Source organism: Tursiops truncatus, chromosome 9 (genome assembly GCF_011762595.2).
Source record: "Tursiops truncatus isolate mTurTru1 chromosome 9, mTurTru1.mat.Y, whole genome shotgun sequence".
NCBI classification, from domain to species: domain Eukaryota; kingdom Metazoa; phylum Chordata; class Mammalia; order Artiodactyla; family Delphinidae; genus Tursiops; species Tursiops truncatus.
The window spans coordinates 100,402,794-100,421,059 of record NC_047042.1 but is presented as its reverse complement, the minus strand read 5'-3'; the positions used below and the strand labels follow the sequence as shown (position 1 = coordinate 100,421,059).

At 38.9% G+C, this 18,266-nt stretch overlaps 2 protein-coding genes across 9 annotated transcripts in view; one reads left to right on the top strand and one right to left on the bottom strand.

The window, feature by feature from the left end:
• The window catches only part of KMT2C (lysine methyltransferase 2C), a 294,243-nt gene that overhangs the window by 22,090 nt on the left and 253,887 nt on the right, over window positions 1-18,266 (top strand). For 3 of the 8 annotated variants that reach the window (XM_019930304.3, XM_033863534.2, XM_019930303.3), the window contains exon 1: window positions 357-1,915. The exons of the other annotated variants lie outside the window; for them this stretch is intronic. In XM_019930304.3, coding sequence (XP_019785863.2) covers window positions 1,716-1,915 — 200 coding nt within the window. In that variant the 5' untranslated portion in view covers window positions 357-1,715. Of the gene's footprint in view, window positions 1-356; window positions 1,916-18,266 lie in introns of those variants that run through there. 8 annotated transcript variants of the gene reach the window in all.
• Window positions 15,319-16,765, bottom strand: LOC101325274 (hsc70-interacting protein-like). Its single transcript, XM_033862740.2, is given in 4 exon segments — window positions 15,319-16,220; window positions 16,222-16,303; window positions 16,306-16,428; window positions 16,594-16,765. Coding segments are annotated over 4 exon segments (1,263 nt in total). The 3' UTR covers window positions 15,319-15,334.

Sequence of the window (18,266 nt, the reverse complement as noted above, 5' to 3'; positions counted from 1 at the left end):
TTAATCTACTGCTGCCCCCAGGATTCAACATCTTAGAGTTTGTGCTTCGATGGAAGGGCACAAAAGGAAGTGAAGGAATTCTGTTAATTGATCATAGGAATGATTTCTCCAAATATAGTATTTTTATTAAATCTTATTGAGTAGTTTTCACCATTGACCAATCTTTGTGCTTCATATACATTTTCTAAAAGACTTTTGTAAATTTAATTTAATTAGGATAAAAATCTTGAGATTGAAACTTGTGTAGAATTTTATTCATATTTGAACCTACATTACAGTGGAAATAAAAATAGAAACTTTTGCATGTGTCTTCTAAAACTATTTAACATAATTCCAAAGTTCATAATAGATAATTCTTTGGAATGATATTATTTAACTTTGTGATATTGAAAGAGTAGACTTCTATTTTTTAGTTGTTTTCTTCTGACCACAGACAGCCTGGCTTGTCTGTGTACAAGTGTCAATCATGCAATCAGCATTTTTGTAGAAGGGTTGCTTTCTTGGTTGTATCTTAAATCTTAACTCCTTTAATTTTGTTATTCTGAATTTTAGTGGGATTACTATAACATTGAAGGTTTGGAGAATATTTCATGGAAGATGATGATTTATAGTCAATGTTCTGAGTTGGTAAGATTTTACAGGGTACCGGATCTGGAAAAAAAAAAAGAAATTTTTTGACTTGGCCTTTATCGAAACAGAGTTAAGAATTTGATTCCCATTTCCTGCTCTTCTCCCCCATATTGACAGTCTTTAAAACATTTGTTTATTTAAAAATATGAATTCTTTAGTAACCAAGACCACAGTTAAATCATAATTTAAGCTAGTTTATTAAAACAACAGAAGTAGACTGAAGTTACATAATGTTTCTTTTTATTTCTTCAGTGCCAGGAGTAGAAAACACTTGGCCAGCTTCATAGAAGATTAGAAAGTTTGAGGAGGAAAAGTAGACTTGTTTATTGAGCAGGAGGGTAATTGTCCATAATTACAGATGCTTGTTTTGAGGCTTGGAAAAGGTGGTTTAAAAAAAACACTTATATTTAAAAAAACCATGATAAACACCTATAAATAAAAGGAGTAAGAAAAATTTGTCAACATATGGTCGCAGTATCTTAAGTAGACTTATTGCATGAAAATTCCTTTGTTAAACGCGGGGGGCGGGGAACGTGGCTCTGGTTTGGGAGAGACCTGAGTAGGACATTTTTGGTAGACATTGAAGACCATTTTAGGGGGTTAATATTTCAGTTTTGACCTCACTCCAGATAGAATAGAAAGAATTTGGAGATTTACCCATAGGGTTAACCTAAGGTTTTAACGTTGTGACGCAAAATGTGTTTGTTTCCCTTTGTTTCATATTCTCAGCTCCCAACAAAATTTCATTAAATAATATAAAATAATAAAATGGACTTGTTGGTTTATTTGAAATTAAATGGTAGGGGCGAAGTTCCTGTAAAAGGTTAGCAAAGAGTTAACCTTAGGGGCTTTCTCTGTTCGCTGTCTCCAGCAAGGTTCCCGATCTGAGCTTTGGAGAAATCCATCCCACCTTTTTGAGGCGCCTGCTACGCACGGATCTACTTTCTCTAGTCGTGCTTTTTCCTCCACCTACCTTCCCCCTCCTCTTTCTTGTAGGCTCCCCGAGTGTGTGTCTTGGGTGTGTGTTTGGTGGTGGGTGTGTGTGGCGGGAGAGTCTCAGAGCTAAGTTGCAAGAAAGAACCTTAATGCTCATTTATTTTGTTGTGTGTGGATGGGTGCTGCAGTGGGATCGGGGTGGCAGGTCTCGGTTGGGAGCCAGGGAGCCTGCCCTATTGAATCGCGCTGCCGGAGGATGGATGGTGAAGCCGAAAGTGTTCTTACCAAGTGGCGTTGGATCTGGGAGGGTAATATGGCTGATCCCGGCGGGGATAGCAGTTTTTATAAGGTGATTTAAGTACTAAAATGTAAAATGACAGTAAAGAAAGTCAGAAGCCCAAATGCCCTGAGGGTAAAAGTTTTGTTCTTTTGCAGAGGAGCATATTTTTGCATCTGGTTCTGGAGAATGACTTGGCTTGGATTGTTACTGTTAAAAATAAACAAAGACAAAACTAACAGAAGTATTGCATTTCTCTATTATGTGTTTAACTGTATTAAAGCATTAAATATGATAGCACTAGATATTGAGATATGTATTTTTATCGTGGAATCAAATCTGGGTTTGTAAAATAGGGAAAGAACAAATCATACAGGTTTTATATTTTGAATTTGGAATTTGACTGATAGGAGAGTGATAGGAATAAAGTAGTATCTTTAACCCCCCTCTTTGGTTCCCAAGATTTTTTACCTAGTTTCTAAAGTAGTTTTATTAGCTATTCTAGAATAATTCAGCATTTTGATTCCAATTCTGTGTAAATTGTGTGTGGACGTAAGAGTAGATACACTTCTGTATAATACTTAAATCGTAGTAAGAATTTGACACATTTTGAAATATTTATGTAATTTGAAAACTCTGAAAAAACACTTGGACTCAAGTATTCTGTGGCAGGTTTGACGATTTTCAACATATTTCTTCATGTGTGTTTAACCCCCAGTTATAATTAGAAAAGAAAAAAAAAAGTAAAATCATCGGCCCCTTCACCAGCATTTTAACATATTTCTTCTGGTACTCTGCTAGAATTTAATTAGATCAGAAGAAGAGAAAAAAACCCAACTATTTTGTAGCTAATGTGTTTTAGAGAACTTGTTTCAAGCTGAGAGAAAAACTGTTTGATGAATTTAAATATATGTTCCCTTTCTGTTAAGTAAAAATATGATAGTATAGGTTTAATTTCATTATGTTACAATTTAACTCATATTTAGACTTCTACTTATTCTGAGATATTTAATACTTAAAATACTTATGTGTAATATTTAATATATTTAACCTCAGCTGGCATTAGTTATATATCTTTTTTTCTTGTAAAATCTTATAGTATATGCTAAGTATGATAAACTGTCTCTTCTGGAATAATTTTTATTATATATTGAAGCTGCAGCAGTGCCTGATTTCTAAGTAGAATTTTCTTTTTAAACCTAGGGCATAAAATCCTGCCTGGCTACTTTTCCTTTTTTTCTTTTACATCTTCATTGGAGTATAATTGCTTTACAATGGTGTGTTAGTTTCTGCTTTATAACAAAGTGAATCAGTTATACATATACATATGTTCCCATATCTCTTCCCTGTTGCATCTCCCACCCTCCCTATCCCATCCCTCTAGGTGGTCACAAACCACCGAGCTGATCTCCCTGTGCTATGCTGCTGCTTCCCACTAGCTATCTACCTTACGTTTGGTAGTGTATATATGTCCATGCCTCTCTCTCTCACTTTGTCACAGCTTACCCTTCCCCCTCCCCATATCCTCAAGTCCATTCTCTAAGTAGGTCTGTGTCTTTTTTTTTTTTTTTTTTGAGGTTCGTGGGCCTCTCACTGTTGTGGCCTCTCCCATTGCGGAGCACAGGCTCCGGACGCGCAGGCTCAGCGGCATGACTCACGGGCCCAGCCGCTCCGCGGCATGTGGGATCTTCCCGGACCGGGGCACGAACCCGTGTCCCCTGCATCGGTAGGCGGACTCTCAACCACTGCGCCACCAGGGAAGCCCAGATCTGTGTCTTTATTCATGTCTTACCCCAGGTTCTTCATGACATTTTTTTTCCCTTAAATTCCATATATATGTGTTAGCATACGGTATTTGTCTTTCACTTTCTGACTTGCTTCACTCTGTATGACAGACTCTAGGTCTATCCACTTCTTTACAAATAGCTCAATTTCGTTTCTTTTTATGGCTGAGTAATATTCCATTGTATATATGTGCCACATCTTCTTTATCCATTCATCCGACACTTAGGTTGTTTCCATCTCCGGGCTATTGTAAATAGAGCTGCAATGAACATTTTGGTACATGACTCTTTTTGAATTACGGTTTTCTCAGGGTATATGCCCAGTAGTGGGATTGCTGGGTCATATGGTAGTTCTATTTGTAGTTTTTAAAGGAACCTCCGTACTGTTCTCCATAGTGGCTGTACCAATTCACATTCCCACCAGCAGTGCAAGAGTGTTCCCTTTTCTCCACACCCTCTCCAGCATTTATTGTTTCTAGATTTTTTGATGATGGCCATTCTGACTGGTGTGAGATGATATCTCATTGCAGTTTTGATTTGCATTTCTTTAATGATTATGATGTTGAGCATTCTCTCATGTGTTTGTTGGCAGTCTGTATATCTTCTTTGGAGAAATGTCTATTTAGGTCTTCTGCCCATTTTTGGATTGGATTGTTTGTTTTTTTGTTATTGAGCTGCATGAGCTGCTTATAAATTTTGGAGGTTAATCCTTTGTCAGTTGCTTCATTTGCAAATATTTTCTCCCATCCTGAGGGTTGTCTTTTGGTCTTGTTTATGGTTTCCTTTGCTCTGCAAAAGCTTTGAAGTTTCATTAGGTCCCATTTGTTTAATTTTTATTTCCATTTCTCTAGGAGGTGGATCAAAAAGGATCTTGCTGTGATTTATGTCATAGAGTGTTCTGCCTATGTTTTCCTCTAAGAGTTTGATAGTTTCTGACCTTACATTTAGGCCTTTAATCCATTTTGAGGTTATTTTTGTGTATGGTGTTAGGGAGTGATCTAATCTCATACTTTTACATGTACCTGTCCAGTTTTCCCAGCACCACTTATTGAAGAGGCTGTCCTTTCTCCACTGTACATTCCTGCCTCCTTTATCAAAGATAAGGTGACCATATGTGCGTGGGTTTATCTGCCTGGCTACTTTTCTAAAAGTAAAGTTAAATGATAGTGAAATATATGTTTTATTTTCTGTAAGGCCCATTGAATTGGAAACAATGTATTTTAACAAGTGTTTAAATTTGAATTTTAACTATTTCATAGTGTATATTTAAGAATAAACAGTTGCTGTTTCCAGTGTAAAATGTTATATTTATTATAAACTTATGATTGTTCTAGTTGTATAGTTTCTTTATGCGCATATGTTTTTAAAAATATTTATTTATATATATATTTAAATTTTTGGCTGCGTTGGGTGTTCGTTTCTTCGCGCGGGCTTTCTCTAGTTGCTGTGAGCGGGGGCTACTCTTCGTTGCAGAGTGGTGGCTTCTCTTGTTGCAGAGCACGGGATCTAGACAGCACGAGCTTCAGTAGCTGCAGCACGCGGGCTCAGTAGTTGTGGCTCGCAGGCTCTAGAGCGCAGGCTCAGTAGTTGTGGTGCATGGGTTTAGTTGCTCCGTGGCATGTCGGATCTTCCCAGACCAGGGCTCGAACCCGTGTCCCCTGCGTTGGCAGGTGGATTTTTAACCACTGCACCACCGGGGAAGTCCCGCACATATATATATATGTACACACACACACACACACACACACACACACACACACACTTTCAACATCTTTATTGGAGTATTTTCTTTACAGTGGTGTGTTAGTTTCTGCTTTATAACAAAGTGAATCAGTTATACATATACATACGTTCCCATATCTCTTCCCTCTTGCATCTCCCTCCCACCCTCCCTATCCCATCCCTCTAGGTGGTCACAAACCACCGAGCTTATCTCCCTGTGCTATGCTGCTGCTTCCCACTAGCTATCTATTTTATGTTTGGTAGTGTATATATGTCCACTGCACATATGTTTTTAACATCTAGACCTATATGCAAAATGTAAAATAAATACAAGACTAGTGTCATATAGCCAAGTCCGTCCTTTCTAAGCTACCTAATGCCTTATTAAAGAACAATGAACCATTTTTTCTTTGCTTCAATTTAATGATAACAAAAATGTAATTTCTCTGAAGTGTCAAATTATGCAATAGCTTCCTATATTTTGATTTGAGAGGAGTTTAGTAAATTATTTTTAAATGTTTCTTAGCTTTTATATTTCATGGATAACGGAAAAGTGTGACTTAGCTGAAATATGATGTGTGATGCACTCACCTTGTTCCATCACAGCCATTTGGCTCTTAGTGGTGAAGTGGAATGTGAACTGTTCTTCCTACAAACAAGTGCATTCATTTATGCTGTTTAACTGGGACTGACGACACTCTGTGATGTTAAAGAAAAATGTGGTCATCATGTGGAAGCTTCCCCACAGTGTAACTTGCATTTTGAAGAAGTTAATCCCAGTTTGTTTTTAGATGTTTTATTTTTAAAAAAGCTGTTTCTTGAGTAGAATATTGTTAAACAAATGGTAAACACCATAAACTGTAATGCTGTAGCATTCCCCTTCAGCTGCCTTCTCCTTACAGAAAAGAAGCCACCACCTCTAAGAACAGTAAAAAGAGAAAAACAGAACAAAAGAAAAACCCCCAGAAAACAAAAGCCTTTTTTAATGTGGGAAAACTAATGGCTTATTTAGCATTTTCCTATAGCCATTTTTGAAATCTCACTTAAATCTTCCATCATGGGTTAGAATGGGCTGTGTTTCTCTTAGAATTTGGTCTTATCTCTATATTTGGCTCTATGGTTTTGCATAATGTTTTGAATAGTAATAAATAATAACTTGGTCCTTTTTTCATCTTGTGTTATGTATGGACTTCAAGAAATACTTTTCCCTTTTCAGATCTGGCAGATTAAAAATAAATAATTAAATAAACTTTATATTATCTAAAAGTAAAAAGGACAAAGGAAAAGATGGAATGAAAACTGAAGTAAATTTAGGTCTGTTGAACTTGAAATGCTGTTGTGTATACTACTAACACCAATAAAACCTAAAGCAATCTAGAAAAAAGGTGTTAAAGATACATTTCCATATTTTTGGTAAAATAATTATTAAAATTGAGAAACCATGGATAAATGTGGGTGTTTTGGCTTGGTTAAAGTAATGTAAAGTAAATCTGTAGTTACATTTTACTTTGATATGGAGTGATGGTCCAGTAATTTTGATGATAGTAATATATACATCCTGTAACTTGAATTATTACATTGTCTGTAAATACCTCTAAAGATGGTGGGAAAGCTTCAAAAATTATTCAACCTGGCACTCAGGAATGTTAGGAAAAAGAAGTTTTATCTATTACATTGTAGGGAAAAATGTAGGCAGGATGTGTTATGAATTGTGTTTTCATGAAGAGATCAGTATTCTTTGGTGTTTTTTTCTTAAGTCCAGTGAAAAATTTAGAAGTCAGATATCTAGTTGCTTATAATAAAGGTCAGCAACCCTTCCTCACTGCTTAGTGCCATTCTCCAAAGGAAACTTTAAATTATTTGTGTGGTTTTTGTGACTAAATAATAAGCTTATTTTATGATTTATCAATTTTACATTGATTTCTGCTCTGATAGATGAGGATTTGGTTCATTTTTTCTACTTACCCAATAGATGTATCACTTTTAATTTCCCTGTTCTCTTTGCAATTTATGTAATATAATAGACTTTTTCTTCATGTTAATACAGATTGTCTACCTTGATTTCCCAGGAGTAAAATTGAAGCTATTACTGCTTCTACTTTTCTCTTCACCTTTCCTTTCCCCTTTATGCCCCTATGTCTGTCATTTCTACTTTGGCATTGTCAAGGTTGAGAACATTTATACTGTTTGCCTGTGACTTGGTTTTAATAGTTGGAAATTGATGAATAGTTTCTACATTATTGTGATGGTATAAATATTGTTCACAGCAGAGGAGAGTACAATTACATTTCCTGTATTGGTTCTTGGTTTTTGAGTCTGTAATTGCCTTTTTTCCTGTCTTATTTGTCATTGTTCTTTCTTCCATGTTATCAGCTTTCCATGCTATTTTTTTTTTTTTTTTTTTTTTGCGGTACGCGGGCCTCTCAGTGTTGTGGCCTCTCCCGTTGTGGAGCACAGGCTCCGGGACGCGCAGGCTCAGCGGCCATGGCTCAGGGGCCCAGCCGCTCTGCGGCATGTGGGATCTTCCCAGACCATGTGGGATCTTCCCAGACCGGGGCACGAACCCGTGTCCCCTGCATCGGCAGGCGGACTCTCAACCACTGGCTGCTTGTTTTTATTGTTGTTATTTTATGTATGTGAGTACTTTTCCCCCTGAGGAAAGGCTTCTCCTAGTCTTTTTCCTTATTATGGACAAGATGTTATCTAGACCTGTTACATGTTGTTCTTTGCATCACTTTGTTGGACTTTGCATCACTGCATTTGCACTTTGGCTCTGCTCTTATTGGATCTTTATTCTTTGAATTACTTCCTTGTTTTAATGCAGTACATCCCTCACAGAAATTTCTAGAAAGAATATGTGGAAGATACAGTTTTGAATTCTGGCATATCTGAAAAAGTCTTCATTAACCCTTATAGTTGACTGGTGTTATTTTTATTCAAGCCAAACTAAGTTGAAAATTATTTTCCGTCAAAGCTTTGATTGCATTGCTCCAATGACTTTTAGTATCCATTGTTGTTGTTGAGAAGTCTGATACAGTGTGTTTCTTGTTCCATTGTGGGTGATGTGTTTTATCTTCCTCTGTGGAAGCTCCTTAGAGCTTTCTTTCTGTCCTTTTTAAAAAGAAATTTCTCAAAGATGTTTAGAGGTGGTTCTTTTCCATTATTATTAAACTAAAGACTCATTTTTTTAATTCTTGGGAAATTTTCCTATTATTGCTTTAATTCTCTTTATAATTCCTTTTAGTTGGTTATTGGGCTTTATGTATTCATGCTCACTCCTCCACCCCCATCTTTTTGTCCTTTTGTTTTTCTGGGCATTTCCTCTATTTTATTCTAAGACTCTGTAATTTTACTTAAGCAGTCATATTTTAAATTTTCAAGAATTCCACCCCCCCCCACGCCCAGCATCCTTTTTCTATTTTATGGATTCATAATCTTCTTGAATCTCTTTGAAAATGTTAATAGAGGTTTTTTTTAAGTCATCATCCCTCCTCTTATCTGTTTGCTCTAGGGTAATTGTTGTTTATCTTGGTCTCATTTATGTTGTAGGGTTTTTAATCATACATCTGCTGATCCTTGTCACTCATATTTAAGACCTAGTAGAAGGGCTCATGGTGAGTTCTTGGTGGGAATTAATGATTAGCTTGAAGTTGATAACCCTTTGTATTCTGACATTTAGGAGTCCATTGTTTTACCCCAGAGTGCCAACCCTCCACCTACTCTTTTCCCCAGTTTCCTTCCCCAGACGATGATTCTTTTTTTTTTAAAGAAAAGATCTCTCCATTTTATTTTATTTTTTAAATGATAATTCTTTTCCTTAAAAAATTTTTTAATACTATTTCAGTGGGCTTTTATTGAAAGGAGATAATGTGTGTATGTTTGATCTGCTATTTGAACCAAGAGATTCTCCTTCAGCTTTTAAGCTGGACTAGACCAAAGCTAATATTCACATGTGTATTTTATCCAGTGTTTCAGAATGTGTTAGGTTGTAGAAATATAATGGGAGCTTTAGGTTGTATATGTGTTCTGGGTGTTTAGAAAAGAGAGTACTCACGTTGTGTGTTGGGCCTTTTACAACAGGTGGAGGAATAGGAAAACTGTCACAAAAAAGTTATGAATATGATACCTGCTGGTGAAAATATTCAGATAGCTCAGGAGAGTATGATTAATTAAATAGTATAAGGCCTTTTTCCCCTGTCTTCTGCCCTGTATTTCAGAGAGAATTATTGTGAACTCTATCTTGTATCCTTCTTGACTCTTGCTATGCATATATGTTTTCTATTTTTACATAATGTGCTTACATTCATTTTCACACAGATGGGATCATTTTATATGTATTTAAAAAAATTTATTTATTTGGCTGTGCCAGGTCTTAGTTGCAGTATGCGGGATCTTCGTTGCCGCCTGTGGGATCTTCGTTGCGGCATGTGGGATCTTTAACTGCGGGCTGTGGGATCTAGTTCCCTGGATTGAACCCGGGCCCCCTGCATTGGGAGCACAGAGTCTTAACCACTGCAGCACCAGGGAAGTCCCCTCATTTTATATGTGTTGCTTTGTGATTTTCTTTTGTCACTTAGTTTATCTTGAACATTTTTCTGTTTTAGCATATATACATCAATATCATTCTTTTCAAAAACTGCCTAATATTCATCCAGCTCCTGCAAATTAAGGGCTTTGCTTATGCCAAGGAGTGTTCAGGAGTGTTCTAGATTCTGGGGATTCAGTGGTACACAACGGAGATCAAGCCCTTTCTTTCACTGGACAAATACTTCAGTAGTGAGATGAACAAAATAAATGTATTCCTTATCATTAATTTCAGACAGTGAGAGGTACCATAAAGAAAATAAAACTGTGGTAATGGTATTGAGAGTGTCTGTTAATGGTTCTGAGAGACAGTAATGCGTGTAGTGAGGTTGTCAGGAAGGTCTTGTTGAAGTGATGATATTGAAATAGACCTGGGTGAAGTGGAGGCAGTTATGAGAAAATTCAGAAGAACACGGTTCATTGTGAAGCCCCCAAAACAAGAATGAGTGTGTGATGCTCAAGGGACCCTCCTGCCTCTCAAAATAAAAGGCTGGTGTTACTGGACATTCAGGAGAGCTTACAAGATCGCATCTGAGAGGCCGGCAGGAGCCTGATCACGTGATGCCCTGCATGCTAAGGGCAGGATTATGGTAAGGGGCAGGAACTTTATTCTCAGCGCAGTGGAAGCCATTGGAGGGTTTTAAACCAACAAAGCTATAGAAGTAATCTTGGCAGGTATGGCTTTGAGTAGGCTTGTGACAGAGGAGAAAGGTGATTAGATTTTATATGTGTTTTGAAAGCTACTGTGATAAGGTCTGCTAAAGGATTTGATGAGGGGAGTATGAGAAAAAGAAGTAAAGCTGTTGTCTAGAATTTTGGCTTCGGCAGCTTGGGTGGATAGTAGTGTCACTTAGATTATTAGAGAGCCTAGTGGAAAAATGGGTTTGTAAACTAGATTGGAGTACCCTAATTTATTTAACCATTCCCTTATTGATGGTCACTTAGTTGATTTCCAGTTTTATTGTTATCTTTGTAGTGAACATCCTTGTGCTTGTATAGATTTACTTGTTGGCATATTTTAGAAGGTAAATTCCTAGATGTAGAGATGTCTTATTAAAGAGTACTTGTGTTTCAGGTTTTGATAGTTACTGGCCGATTGCCCTCCACAAATGGAGTATTGACTTAGACTCCCACACAGAGTATGTGTCTGTCGTCCCCCGCCCCGCATCCTTGCCAGCAACATATGCTGGGTGGGGCTGGGGTGGGGGGACAGGGCATACAGTTCTGAAAATGGGAGTTGTAGTTCTAATAGGATTTTTCTTTACTAAGTCACCTAAGTACTCTGTTCCCAGAATGAAAATCAGCCCTCATCCTTTTCTTTTTTGTATCTCCGAAGTCATAACATGTCTCTGGCCATAGTTTGTTTCTTCCAGCTACCAGTCATATAGTTGTTGGTCAGTCCTTCTAACTTCGGTGACATTTATGAAGCCTTTCATCATAATTATGATAATGATGAACATAAAGACTGTTCATTGTTTAATGTATCCTATCCTCAATGTGTCACATGTGCTGTATTAATCTGTTTAGTCATTACCAACAATCTAAAAGTAAATACTGTTACATCTCCAGTGTTTTCAGTGGAGAAAACTGAGACAAAGGACTTCTACCAATCTTTGACTGTCTTTTCATTTTTATCTTCTTTTTCTGTCAGAGTGTATCTTTCTGATAAGTTTGGCACTGTCACTTGAATACCTTTTTTCAGTCATTATGGGTCAAAACAGAAACACAAAATAAGTGGCAGAAAGAGAGGTGCAGGTGGAGTCAGTGTGTTGCAGAACACATTCAGTTTGGGAGGAAGCTCTGCTTGTTGGTTTCTGGTGGTCAAACTGCCTAGGTTCAAATTCTAGCCTTATAATTAAGCTGCTACTTGATTTGGGGCTGATCACTGGTCTTTCTCATAGCTCAGTTTCATCAACTTTAAAATGGAATAACAGGACTTCCCTGGTGATGCAGTGGTTAAGAATCCACCTAACAATGCAGGGGACACGGGTTCAAGCCCTGGTCCGGGAAGATCCCTCATGCCGTGGAGCAGTTAAGCCTGTGTACCACAGCTACTGAGACTGTGCTCTAGAGCCCAAGAACCGCAACTACTGAAGCCTGCATGCCACAACCACTGAAGCCCATGTGCGTAGAGCCCATGCTCCGCAACAAGAGAAGCCACTGCAATGAGAAGCCCACGCACCGCAATGAAGAGTAGCCCCTGCTTGCCGCAACTAGAGAAAGCCTGTGCGCAGCAATGAGGACCCAACGCAGCAAATAAATAAGTAAATAAATAAATATTTAAAAACCTGGAATAACAATAGTACATATTTTGTAGGGTTGTAGTGGGCAATAAATAATGCATGTAAAAGTGGATAGCACATGGCCAGGGCAGAGTAAGTACTTCATCAGAGTTAAGTTAAGTAAATATAATTTACATTACTGGTCAGGAGTGAACAGTCTGTCTAACATTCAGAGCATGGGGAAAAAATACAGGCAATGGACTATCACACTCTTATGAATTGTATGTTCATGTGTAAAGTTAAAGAAATAGTAAATACCACTAGTGTTTTAGTGAGTGAATTGGGATATACATGTATTAAGCTTTTATGTTTCTGCTGGGGTGACATATTATTCCATGGTTATTTTAATTTGCATGTCTTATGATTGAGTTAAATTGAGTGTATTTGCCACTAGCATTTCTTTTCTTTTGCAAATCGCCTACCTATGCCCTGTACCAGGTACCTTTTGACTTCAAATAACAAAAACCTTAATTAAAAATGGCTGAAATGAGTCAGATTTCACTTCCTATGACCAGAGTCCAGGGGTATTTCAGTAGCCTGATGAAATTATCAAGGACCCAGATGCTGTCCCCTTTCCTGCTTTTTAAATTTCAGCTTGGGAGGAATCAGGCTCCCTGACTTCAGACTATACTACAAAGCTACAGTAATCAAGACAGTATGGTACTGGCACAAAAACAGAAATATAGATCAATGGAACAGGACAGAAAGCCCAGAGATAAATCCACACACACATGGTCACCTTATCTTTGACAAAGGAGGCAAGGATATACAATGGAGAAAAGACAGCCTCTTCAATAAGTGGTGCTGGGAAAACTGGACAGCTACATGTAGAAGAACGAAATTAGAACACTCTCTAACACCATACACAAAAATAAACTCAAAATGGATTAAAGACCTAAATATAAGGCCAGACACTGTACAACTCTTAGAGGAAAACATAGGCAGAACACTTTATGACATAAATCACAGCAAGATCGTTTTTGACCCATCTCCTAGAGAAATGGAAATAAAAACAAAAATAAACAAATGGGACCTAGTGAAACTTAAAAGCTTTTGCACAGCAAAGGAAACCATAAACAAGATGAAAAGATAACCCTCAGAGTGGGAGAGAATATTTGCAAATGAAGCAACTGACAAAGGATTAATCTCCAAAATATACAAGCAGCTCAATATTCAAAAAACAAACAAACCAATCCAGAAATGGGCAGAAGATCTAAGTAGACATTTCTACCAAAAAGATATACAGATGGCCAGCAAACACATGAAGGGATGCTCAATGTCACTAATCATTAGAGAAATGAAAATCGAAACTACAATGAGGTATCACCTCATACCGGTCAGAATGGCCATCATCAAAAAATCTATAAACAATAAATTCTGGAGAGGGTGTGGAGAATAGGGAACCCTGTTGCACTGTTGGTGGGAATGTAAATTGATACAGCCACTCTGGAGCACAGTATGGAGGTTCCTTAAAAAACTAAAAATAGAATTGCCATACGACCCAGCAATCCCACTACTGGCATATATCCTGAGAAAACCATAATTCAAAAAGAGTCATGTACCACAGTGTTCATTGCAGCACTATTTACAATAGCCAGGACATGGAAGCAACCTAACTTTCCATCAACAGATGAATGGATAAAGAAGATGTGGCACATATATACAGTGGAATATTACTCAGCCATACAAAGAAACGAAATTAAGTTATTTGTAGTAAGGTGGATGGACCTAGAGTCTGTCATACGCATTGAAGTAAGTCAGAAAGAGAAAAACAAATACCATATGCTAACACATGTATATGGAATCGTAAAAAAAAAAAAAGGTTCTGAAGAACCTAGGGGCAGGACAGGAATAAAGACGCAGACCTAGAGAATGGACGAGGACATGGGGATGGGGAAGGGTAAGCTGGGGTGAAGTGAGAAAGTGGCATGGACATACATACACTACCAAATGTGAAATAGATAGCTAGTGGGAAGCAGCTGCGTAGAACAGCGAGATCAGCTCCGTGCTTTGTGACCACCTAGAGGGGTGGGATAGGGAGGGTGGGAGGGAGATGCAAGAGGGGGGAGATATGGGGATATATGTATATGTATAGCTGATTCACTTTGTTATAAAGCAGAAACTAACACACATTGTAAAGCAATTATACCTCAATAAAGTTAAAAAAAATCTTCAGCTTGTTGAATATTCACTTCAATAATTCACTTAAATAATTATTGAACACGTATAATTTACCAGGAGTAGTCTGTAGCTATGGGAAATAACAGCAGTGAACAAAACAGGCCATGTTTACTGCCCTCTGAAAGCTTACAGTTTGGTGGGGGTAGGGGAGGAGGCGAGCAAGGAGGTAGAATGTTCAGTAAGATGTTAAGTGTTTTTTTTTTAATGTGGAAATATGAAACATTTATTTTAGATATCAGACAAGAACAGAACTAAGTAATCCAATTTTACTGCAGCAGTATAAAAATCATGCCTTCACCACAGTGTAAGATTTAAATGCATCTGCACAAGGGTACACATTATGGAAAATGTAGTAAGATTGCTGCTGCCCTGCCAAGTACTTCCAGTCCCTACCCAGGTCCTACTGCAATACTGGTGTCTCAGTAGTTTCATGAAAGCAAATCATTAAAAATAATAATAATAAAGCAATTAAAAAGACAAGTCAAAATGCTTCAGTGACCATATATCCAACTCAAACTTTATCTACTTAAATGATCTTCCCACTAATAAATCTTTATTTCACTCAAACTTGAACAATAAACCTTCCATACTGAAGTATCTTCCTTGCCTAATTAATTCAAAGGAAAAAAAATGATTAGTAAAGAAAAATGTAGTAATTAACACACCATTTTAATTTGTTTTAAATATTTTTAAGTTTAAAAATTGTTTAAAGTTTTTAATTTCTAGGAAGAAAACATTATCTGAATGAATACCCTAATGGCAAACCACTGTAAAAATGTTTCAGCTGCATTTGGGGCAGAGGGGTAGGGATTATCTTCAAAGCACCCTAGCTTTCTTCCTGAGAAGGTCAGAGGTACACTGGTTTGTATTATTGCGACATCCATTAGGTGATCTAAGTTGCTTTTCCTTCAGCAGGGGCTTTATTTGTCAGAAGGGCATTATGCTTGACCTCCAAATGTGGCCGACAGTTTACTGATGAGATTCATAACCTTTGAGTTGCTCTGATATTTTGACGTATTTGCCGGGTTCTGAGCCACATCCTGGAAGGCCACCATAACTTCTGGATCCTGCATGGCTGCAAGAACCTCTGGATCACTAAGAATTTCATTGAGCCCAGGCATTCCTGCCATTCCAGGCATGCCCCCTCCCATTCCACCTGGAAAAGAGCCGCACTGAGCCCGTGATTGTCCTCTGGCCTCTTCCTCCCTCGGGGCTCTTGCGTGTTCTCCCTGAGCCTTCCTGACCCTTTCTGTTCTTTCTTTGATCTCTCGCTCTTCACGTTTTTGCTCATACTTTCCCCGATGTTCAGCAATTTTCTGGGCCCTTGGTTGAACTTCTTTCAGCATTGCACTAGCATCTTCATCATAATCCGTCTTATAGGCAAGGGCTAGATCATGAGCAGCTTCTTCCCAGTGGCCCAAAAGTCTGTGTGCTTCCCCTCGCCACTTGTGTGGCTGAGCAGAATCAGGATTTACTTCAATAGCTCTGTCACAGTCTCGGATGGCAGCATTTGGCTTCTGTAATTTGATGAAGACACTTGCTCTCTTGCCATACAGAATGGCCAAACGAGGATTTAGCTTGATGGCATCTGTGAACAAGTCAATGGATTTCTGTAGGTCACCATCATTTAGGGCATCAGTGGCAGCTACTTTTTTATCATTTGCCTGATCCATCATCTCCTCAGTTATCTCTACGCTTTCATCTCCCATTTCTTGAGGGGCATCAGTGTCTGGTTCAGTCACACCTTCATTGTCAATTTCTAGATCACTTTCCTCACTTGATGGTTCATCTGTCTTTATGTTTTTCTCCGCCTTCTTACTATCTTTTTTCTTCCTTGGTATTTTCTTCCAATTTAGTTTTATGAGTAGCAGGTGGTATTTTACCCCCCATGCTCTCCACCCACTCAGGAAGCGCATTTCCTCCGTGTGCAGAACGCTTGGGTCCTGCTTGCACATTTTCGTGAAGGCTCGAAGCTCGCTCACTTTGCGGGGGGTCCATGGTCCGGAGGCGGCGGGCGCGGTGAGGCTGCGGCCTGATTCCAGGCCCAATGTTAAGTGTTACGGAGAAAAATAAAGCAATGCAGGGGGAAGGGCGAGGCTGAATTGGGTTATTTTAATGACGTGATCAGGGAAGGCTTCAATGCAGTGACCTTTGAGTGGAGTCTCAAAGGTAGTAGGAGTGCAAGGGCAAGAGGTACGGTGGAAGAGCATCTCAGACAGAGGGCCTCTCCCAAGCACACAGGCCCGGGGCAGGAGTGAGCTGGCGCCTTCAAAGACCTGGAAGGAGAGCTGGGGCGGGTGGCAGAGCTGAGTGATGGCTGGCAGAGAGGGGGGGCAGGAAGTCAGAGCGTGCAGGGCCTTGTAGACCATTGTGAGATCTTTTGGCTTTTATTCCCGGTGAGATGAGATACCTTTGGGGGCTTTTGAGCAGAGGGCAGACCTTATCTGACTAAGACTTTGAAAGGTTCATGCTGGCTGCTGTGTTGAGACTAGGATGAAGGGGATAAAGGCTGAAGCAGGCTTGGTAGTTACGAAAATATTGCAAGCAGTCAGGTGAGAGGTATTTTGGAAAAAGATAGACGTCAGAGAAGTGATTCTGTATATATTTTGAAGGTAGAGCTGAAAGGATCTGAAAGGAGTTGGGTGTGAGATGTGAGAAGAAGAGAGGAGTGATGTTAACGTTTCTGGTAGCCCATGTGACCAGCGCCGTAAAGATGTGGTCTATCTCTTCGTGTACGTCTATTTTATTTGGAACAAAAACCTTTCCTGGATGCTCTCAGCAGATTTCCCCTTGGATCCTCTTGGCTGTGATTGGCCATGTATTCCTGTTGTAGGTACAAGTGAGGCCGGGAAAGCCAACATCTGTTCCTCTGAGGCCTTATAATGGGAGGTGGCCTCTGACAGCAAGAACAAGTTGGTGGGGGTGGGGTGGGGGGTGGAGTGGCTGCTGGTTGGGTAACAGTAGTGGCATCCGTATGTCACTGCCCACTTTTCTGTTGGGTTGGTCATCCTTTTAAAACATTTTTTTTTTTAAAGTGACTTGTAAATACTCTTTGCATGTTAAGAAAATAAGCTCTTGTAATAGTAGATTCTAAATATTTCCAAGCCATATATTTTAATGAGGTTTTTTACTCCGATCAGTTTTCTAATTTTGAAATAAATGAATCCTTTCAAAGTTACAAGTGGGGGCAGGTGAATGTGGAGACTGATGCATAATTTATAGTTTTTCCTACTCTAGGTGCAAGTGTCATTTTAACCTGAATGCTGGCTAGTCATTCTTTATAAAACTCATTTGGGGTCTTGCAAGGGCAGCAGTGGGGTGGATGGGAAAAACAGAACCACCTGATTCCTCTGTGCCCCATAGATCTCTCTCTTGTTACTGCCTCCTACCACTGAAGATGTGCAGCTTCATCAGAGGCAGAGTCTTCAGTAAGGTTTTCTTCTTACAGTTTCTTCTTGCTTCTCTCTTCAGTGGTCATTGTCTACTGTCTTCTCCCTCCCTCACTCCCTCCCTTCCTTCACCAACAAAGCTGATAACTGGCTTATTATAACAAGAGAATTTTATTTTATTATATGATTAATTGTCCATCCTCCAACATGGGGGGCGTGTGCTCTTCCTCCTCAGTCACAGCAGAGTTTTGAGCTTCACCTCCACTGCTTACTAGTGGTGTGACCCAGACCGCTTCATTGCACAGCTCCCTTCCTGTTGTGCTAGGGATGGCATTCCCATCAAACACAATGCAAATGCTGCTTCCTGGAGTTGTACAGTGTGGTGGTTCTGATGTGGCTTGAGGCAAGTTAATTCAGCCCTGAGTTTTCAATGAGATCATGAATGTGGAATTCTAAGAACACTGCCTTTAAGAGACTTAAG